The sequence below is a fragment of the Triticum aestivum genome, chromosome 7D (assembly GCF_018294505.1).
Source record: "Triticum aestivum cultivar Chinese Spring chromosome 7D, IWGSC CS RefSeq v2.1, whole genome shotgun sequence".
Taxonomy (NCBI): Eukaryota; Viridiplantae; Streptophyta; class Magnoliopsida; order Poales; family Poaceae; genus Triticum; species Triticum aestivum.
Window position 1 is genome coordinate 133,605,343 of NC_057814.1, and position 8,461 is coordinate 133,613,803.

Genomic DNA, 8,461 nt, shown 5'->3' on the forward strand with positions numbered 1-8,461 from the left:
CCAAGAAACAGAGGGGCGGCATGAGGCCACAGATCCCCCAAAATTCTGGGAAGTGGGACTAAGGTTTCGGGCTCACTCGCAATAGCTCTGCCGCTACCGAGAAATGCGCTCCACCACCGCGGAGAAGAAACCGCTGCCGAAGAAGATGCTTACGGCGGCGCCGCTCGCCCAGTCCAGCACGGGCGAGTCGAGCACGATCACACAGTCACCGGTCGAGTCGTCGACTCGACGGTTGACTCTTGACTACGTGGCCCTAGGTGGACCCTACCAGTCAGAGCACATAACCCCCGGTGTCCTAACTAAACCTCAGCCTAACTAACAGCCAACTAGCCGCGTAAATGGGTTGTCTTGCTTGAGCTATTTCTGCGCTGGGAGACGTCGTATGAGAGCCATTACAACCAACGACGTCGCATGAGAGACAATTCAACTCAAAGATGTCGCGTGGGAGGTATTCGTCCTGACAGGTCCTTCCTCCGCTGCTTCCGCTGCCTCCACGCACCACCGCTTCTCGGATTCCTCGACCGCGACGGCTTCCACCCAGCCCTACCCTCCACCCCCGCCGTCCGCGCGGTCGCCGCCGCCGCCGATTTCACCTTCTCCTTCCTCCCCTACCACCGCCGCTGGACCGTGCAGGACGTCCGCGACGGCCGCGTCCTCCTCTCCCGCAGCACCGGGAAACATGGGCAGCCCCCGGTCTTCAGAGATCTCGCGGTGTGCGACCCCTTGCACCGGCGCTACGTCCTGCTCCCCCCGCTACCTCACGACCTAGCTGCTTTGCTTGGGCACCCATTCCCCCCGGTAACCGAGGCCTGCTGCAAGCGCTTCCTCGTTCCCCTCGGCGAGGAGGAGGCAGCGGCTGGAGACACAACATTCAGAGTCATCTTGATGGCGTATTGCAAAACCAGTCTGGCCGCCTTTGTCTTCTCTTCCAGCAACGATCGATGGCGAGCTACTGCATCCAAGGATTTGAGTGATTTGGCCCTTGACGAGGGCGACATGGAGGAGATGTCAAGGGTCCAGCCTTTTATTCCCATGCGCCATTATGCTTATGGCTGTTTCTACTGGGATTGGGTGCAATTCGGGATGAAGAAGTTGCTCTTGCTTGACACCACCGACATGGAGTTCTCCGCTGCTGACCTCCCACCAGGAGAATGGAGCAAGGAAGGTATAGCCATTGTGGAGGCAGGGGAAGGCAGGCTCGGGATCTTTGGTTTCCGTGGTGAACCTGCATCCAGTCTCAGCTATACCGCTGCACGGACCAAAGGCGAGAGTCCCAGCCAGTGGCAGATGGAGAAGACAATCTCACTAGATTCTGGCTACAAATATTGTATCAGAGATGCAACACAGAGGTACTTGCTCTTGACAAGGATAGAAGCATCATCTCTAAATAATCACCTTGTTGGATATTTCTCAATGGATATCAAGACGTTGGAGCTTCAGAGGGTTTATGAGAAACAACACTACTCTAAGTATCAGACATACACATATGTCAACTTCCCACCATCATTGTTGTCTTCAAGGAGAATATGAAGTGGTAAAGTTTCTATTGCTTCCAAGTATCTCCTTCACTTCATAATTATCACATGACTTGTCTATTGCTTCATGCTCATTATGGCAATTGGTAATTCTTGTTTTATTTAGTACTCCCTCCGTCCCATAATATAAGAACGTTTTTGACACTAGTGTAGTGCCAAAAACGTTCTTATATTATGGGACAGAGGGAGTACTGTTTAATTTATTGTGCTCATCGGAAAGCTAAGAAAGCTCGCGAACATAATTGTGTTTCTTGTCTTGTTTGCCTCGGTCGCCTTTTAAAGAGAATGGGGTTAGTACTTAGTAGGAGAAATGATCTTGTACACTACAAGTAGCTTATGCATGAGTGAGTCCTGATGGAAATCTGGAATCACTAAAAATACCAGGTCATTATAGTTATTTTAGAGGAGTAGTTTTGATGATCAAGATAAAGTAGGAAGGAATACAACTTTATTTCTGGTTTACCTTGAATTGATTCACCATGAGAAAATCCACAAGTCAAAGACAGCCCATTTTGTACACTTTTTCTTCAGAATTATATCTTGCGATGCTGTTTTGAGGTAAACCTGTATGGTCACAAATAAGATCCTGAGTCACTGCTGTAAAATAAGAAGAGCTTGTGCTCACAGACAACTGAAATGTTATCCCGCGATGTTGTTTTATCTGAATCAACCTCATAAGATTGAAGGGAGTGCTTATCACGGGCAACTGAAATTGTTCTTTATTGCAGTCATTGTCTCCACCACTGTTAGATCCTCAGTATCATGGTTGTGCTCTGAATCTCCAAGCAAATCATATTGGTTGAGATGATTGACTAGAACTTAGAGTTGTCACGTGATTGTATTGTTTCTCGCTGCCAACACCCGGAGCTACATATTCACGTATACGTTGTTCTAGTTTTCATGGTGCTTGTAGCTTCAGTTAATGTGGCTGCTGCTATCCCTGCGTAAGAGTGAGTGTGACCATGAACTTTAACAGTTTCAATCGACCAACAATTGTGGTTGAGCTAGCTAGATGATGCATATTTCCATGTCCCATTTTTTTCTCAACTAGTATTTATTAGAGTTATGATCTCGTCGAGGATGAATACAATACACGATGATTGTAACCATTAAAAGCCTTTGTGTTCTATCAAAAATGAAGGAGTGCCCCTATTTTTCCTTTTTTGTTTAGTTTGAAGCTAGAGCTTTATTAGTAGTAGGAAACAAGTTGGTGCATAGCGCACATGACGTCACCAGCAATAAACTCTGGCACATTGAACTCCCACTTTACCCTACCAGAGCCTACAGGTTTAATTCCAAATTTACTTAAGCCTTGTTTGTCTGTCGACCGCCTGCAGACAGACAAGTCGCAACTGGACAAGCACGGTCAGTTGTGTGAACAAGTTTTCTGCAATTAACCCCACTATGCAGTTGAAATTCTTTTTTATTGCAGTCAATCTCCATCACTCTGAGATCTTGATACGATGGTTGTCCTAATCTGAAAGCAGATCATATTGGTTTTGATATAATTGAATGAATCTTAAAGAGTTTTCAGGCGATTGTGTATTAGCAATTTTGTAGGATGAATTTGAGGGGACAGCCAGTTTTTTTTGTTCCTTTATGGGCATCAATTTGTACCAGGATGGAATTAAGTTTTTCAAGACTAGTTTCTTTATGTTGATGTGCCTCTGTCTGGCTATGTATTCCAACCTTTTATTTTAAATTCCCATGGTAGGCACACTGGAGCGAGTGTCTGCAGTCACATGTTTCGAATTCAGCTTAGATAAATATTACCTATGTGATAATGCTATTATGTATCTTCCTCTACCTAGTTACATATAATTTGTTCCTTTTAGCTCGTAAACTCTCAAATATGTGTGCAATGAAATTCTTATTTATTGTAGTCAATCTCCACCAGTCTTAGGTCCCAGTATCATGGTTTTTCTCCTTATCCCAAAGCAAATCATGTTGGTCGAGATGATTGACTGAAACTTAAGGAGTTTTCATGCGATTATGTATTAGCAATCCTGTAAGATGAATTGGAGAGGGCACCTAGTTTTGTTTTTCTTTCCTTTTTGGGACTCATTTTTGTACTTGGATTGCTGACAGCAGCTAGTGCGTTGGTTCTTGCTACCAATGCCCCAGTTTCTCTCCATGTTTTGTAGTCAGAAGTTTGGTATACTGCTAGGTGCCTGGTAGTATATGATTTCGTGCTGTCCTGTAACATGGAGGTACCACTTCAAGTTCTTCACGACCCATTTCTTTATGTTGACTGGCCTGAGTGCAAACTACAATTCTAAACACACCTAAAGCGAGTGTTTGCAGTCACTTGTTTCGAATTCAGTTGAAATCAGTAATCAAGATTACCAATGTGACAAGGTTATTAATTACTGAAACGTAAGGAGTTATTAGGTGATTGTGCATTAGGAATTCTGTGAAGACCACCCAGTTTTGTGTTCTTTCTTTTCTTGTGTGCATTATTTATGTACTATTAGGATGGCAGTCGGCAGCTAGTATGTTGGTTCTCACTAGCAATACCTCGAGTTTCTTTATTCTTTTTAAGTTAGAAGTTTGTTATACTGCTACTAGGAAGTATGAGGACTCCTGCAACACAAATGTACCAATTCTGTATTACTTAAGTTTTCCACGTCTCGTTTCTTTATGGTGTCTTGCCTCTGCCTGGCTATGTATTCAAACTTGTATTACAAATTCCAGTCTAAGCACACTGAAGCGGGTGTTCGCAGTCACATATTTTCAAATTCGGCTGAGACCAATATTACCAAAGTGACAACGCTATTATGCAATATTTCTTCTCTGGTGTCTAAACTTCTATCTTGTCTGTTCAGGTTTGACAGAGCAGTACGTAATCATATCAGCATTCTTAATTCAAAGCGACCATGGTTTCAACAGCTTGGAGTTCTCACATACGTGATCACTTTGCCTACAGAACAACACGATCTACATTGCCTTGCCTGGTGGTGGCCATGTCAATGTTTCGGTTATTAGGCCTAACATCAATGTGGAATTTCCCTGCCTAAGAATGTGGCTTTGATATTAGGAGTTCAAGTCAATTTTTTTCTTCATTATTAGTTAGAGTTGCTAAAACAGGTACAATCTGACTAGTGGCAGAACGATCACAACGGAACTGATAACCAATGTAAGGACAATATAAGCAGCACCAGCATGCAGCTGGAGGGACTTGTTCTTTGTTGTTGCTGCTGCTGCTGTACGGTGAAGGGTAGGCAGCAAAAAAGGTTTGTAGAGCTGTAGAAAGAGGTGAGTGGAAGTCCTAAATGGTGCTCATGTTTGGATCGCCGAAGTACCGATAATTTGTGAAATCTTGAATATGCTGTATGATCTTGAATACTGAGTGGACAATTTTCTCTGCTGTATGATCTTTTGTCCCTTCTTCTTCAGATTTGATGGAGCTGTAATCAGATCGCCCCAGCGTAAGTTGACAATCCAAACGCAACATGTACACAGATATATATACTACTGTCACCAAGTTGGTTGGTTTCACCTGCCTGTTATTAGCGGCAAGAAAAATTAAGAGATGACTTTTGGATCGCTTGGTCTCGGGTCCTGAGGACAAAACTGCAACCATCAGCGCTTTCGGTTGATTTGTGAACGCGGGTGCGGGAATTGGCGAAGACACACTCGTTGGCGCTAATGGTCAGTTGTTGGTCGTTTCAGATTAGCGAAGGTGCCTCTAGCTAAACAGGCTTGTCCATAGTTTTTTAGGCGACTCTGGTCCATGGTTTGTAGCATGGTGACACTAAACGGATCTTAATATATGAAGGCTTGCCCCGGGGTTCCTGCTTGTTGTTAAAGAAAAAACATATGAAGGTTCAACGAGGCCCGCGGCCCGCCAAATGAATGCAATTTTCTCACTTATAGTGAGATGGTGTTCTCCTATTTGGCGCACAGGTCGCCCACGAGCGACTTGGCACGTACCTCCCCACACCCGCTACGTATAGAATTTGGGCCTGCCCAAACTAGCTCCATTATGGATTTGAGAAGGCTGTAGAACCTTCCTAGACAATTGTTTTTGGTTCTGCTTGCAATTTGTTTTCTACTTTTTACATTTTTTGTCATTTCCTTTCTTTCTACATTTTTATTTTGTTTTTTTCTTATTCTTTTTCCTTTTAATTTAATTTCCATTTTACTTTTTTTTATTTTAGTTTTTAAAAATTTCATTTATTCCAAAATTTCACGAACATTTTCTAAACTCTGGGCACATTTTTTAAAATTTGTGAACAATTTTTCAAACCAGGAAGATTTTTTTTGGAATTCAAAGTTTATTCATCAATTTAAAAAAAATCATCATACTTTTCCGCATAGGGTTTGCATTCATAAACATTTTTCAAATCAGTGTGAACATTTTTCGATTTCAAAATCTGTTCGTCGAATTCAAAACATGTTCATCGTATTGGTGAAATTGCATATGTTTTTCTGGAAGTCGTGAACAAGTTTTTTGCATACGCGGATTTTTTTTGTAATAGGGAAGAACTTTCGAAATCCATAAACATTTTTTGTTTTTGACGAATGTTCCTTGAATTCATGAATATTTTTGAATAAATGAACATTATTAAAATGTTGTGAACATTTTATAAAAAATTGGAAACATTTTTTAGCAATTCGAGACCACTGTTTTAAATATTCTCAATATTTTTTAAAATTTATGAACATTTTTTGAAGACACGAATCCTTTTTTTCTTCTGAAATCATGTGTTTTTCGAAAACCAATGAATATTCTTTGAATTCACGAATTTTTTGTTAAATTCACAAAAAAATATGATTTCTGGAACATCCTTCCAATGTTCACCTTCTGAAATTTGAAACTTTTTCAAAATTTTAATTATTTTAAAGAAGAAAAATAAAAACACAAAAAAGGTTAAAAAAATGAACCAGAAAAATTGATGCACATAATAGGGGTGCGCGCTGACTCATTTGCCAGCGCGCCACACGCCATATAGTAAGCACCCCTATATCCCGCCTTCAGCGAGTCCAGCTTCCGACTCGCTGAAGGGACGAGCGAGATGCGCAGGCCCACGCGAGCGGTAGGCCACCCCTATATATATATATATATATATATATATATATATATATATATATATATATATATATATATATATATATGTATATAATGTTACTATTCATCACCCAGGATGCAGAATAAGTTATTCTTCATCCAAGGTAATCTTACGATCACTTCCTAAATAAATTATGTTTAGAATATAAATAGTTACATGCATATTGATTCAATATGTAAAATTTGGTGTAAAAAACGAAAATATAAGTTATAAGACCAGAAAAATCACATTTTATGTATGTTTTTACATTCGTAATTTTACGTAACATAATTTTTTTTACGGCGAGTACATATTTTCTTACATTCTCTTTTTATGTATGAAATAAGACAAAATTTACAAAACGTAAAAATACGGTGCATTGATGTCAAAATAGAGAGAGGGTGAAGAATAATAGCGCGACCCTATATATATATATATATATATATATATATATATATATATATATATATATATATATATACACACACACATATAAAACAATTATTTAACACTATACAAAACATATTTGAAAAATGTTGCACAAGTATTGGAAAAATATTATTAAAGCATTCAGAAAAAATTTAAATGTGCATAGAAAAACTGTTGATAATATATTATAAGAAAACGATGATTTTTTGATCATGTATATAAAATGTTAATCAAGAATTTTGAAAAAAAAGTTGAACAAGTATTTGAAAAATGTATTACAAAAGTATTTAATTTGTATTGGAAAAACGTTAGAGGTGTATTAGAAATATATGGCTGACATATACAAGAAATGTAGAATAATAAACAAAGAACAAAGACCGAAACAAAAATCAAAATCAACAAATTAAAATTGTAAATGAAAAAAAAGAACAAAGTGCAAAAAAAGAATGAAAAAATGGAGAAAAAATAAACATAAAAAGAAGAAGAAACCCAGAAGAAAACCGGCTCGAATCGCCTCAAGTAGGACGCACCACTACGACCTTGTTTGTTTTGGATTCTAGGATCAGATTCAGCTTTGCCAGTGAAGCCGAATATGGAATCTGAAACAAACAGCTATTAGGAATCAACTTTGCCAGTGAAGCTGAATCTGGATTTGGGCCATTTTTGGTGCAATTTCCTGAAGGACCTCAAAGTGTACTTCGGTGGTGAAGCTGATTCCCATAGGTGATTAAAATCTAAGCGAAGGAGAAACAAATAGGGCCTACTACTTACCATGAATGGGGCCTAGGCGGAGTGGCTAGCAGCGCCCGGGATCGATCCCTATTTCTCCCCTTTCCTCTGCTAGTTTTCGTTGCTATGCATGCACGAATGGGCCGGCCCAATACTACGCGGAGGGATGGAAAACCTTCAGCGAGAGCTGCTACCGACTCGCTTAATGCGACACATTTTTTTTGAGATCACACATTTTTATAAAATTTATAAATATTCTTTGAATACACGTATTTTTTCAACATAATAAAGATTTTTTAACCACCAAAAGTTTATAATTTCTAGAACATTTGTCCAAAGTTCATTTTTTTTTAAATTTGGAGCTTTTTAAAAATTGACAGAAAAACTAGGGGTGTTCCAGCAACGTTCATGGGCGGTTCCCAATAGGGGTGCTGACTCGTTTTCCAGCGCGTCATGCGCCAAATAGGAGCTCGCGGCGAGATGAGAGATCCTAGCTGATGCTCATGCTTTGTTGAGTAAGCGAACTCGCACGATAGATGGTATTTGTCTGTTACCAGTTGAGCTACCGAATATTACTGATTAATAGGCCGTGTGAATATTTAAGAACAAACCGCAACGCCAGAAAAAAAAATCAAAAATTTCAACCTTGAGCATTTTGTGATGTACACTAAACAAATTTTAAATACACATTGAACATTTCTCTGATACATGCTAAAC

At 39.8% G+C, this 8,461-nt stretch overlaps 1 protein-coding gene across 1 annotated transcript; it reads left to right on the forward strand.

Moving 5' to 3' along the window:
- The first annotated feature begins 408 nt into the window (after positions 1 to 408).
- Positions 409 to 4,976, forward strand: LOC123170166 (uncharacterized). The gene is made up of 2 exons (XM_044587996.1): positions 409 to 1,534; positions 4,361 to 4,976. The coding sequence occupies exon 1, from the start codon at positions 412 to 414 to the stop codon at positions 1,528 to 1,530; it is 1,119 nt and encodes a 372-aa protein (XP_044443931.1). The 5' UTR covers positions 409 to 411; the 3' UTR covers positions 1,531 to 1,534; positions 4,361 to 4,976.
- Positions 4,977 to 8,461: the final 3,485 nt, after the last annotated feature.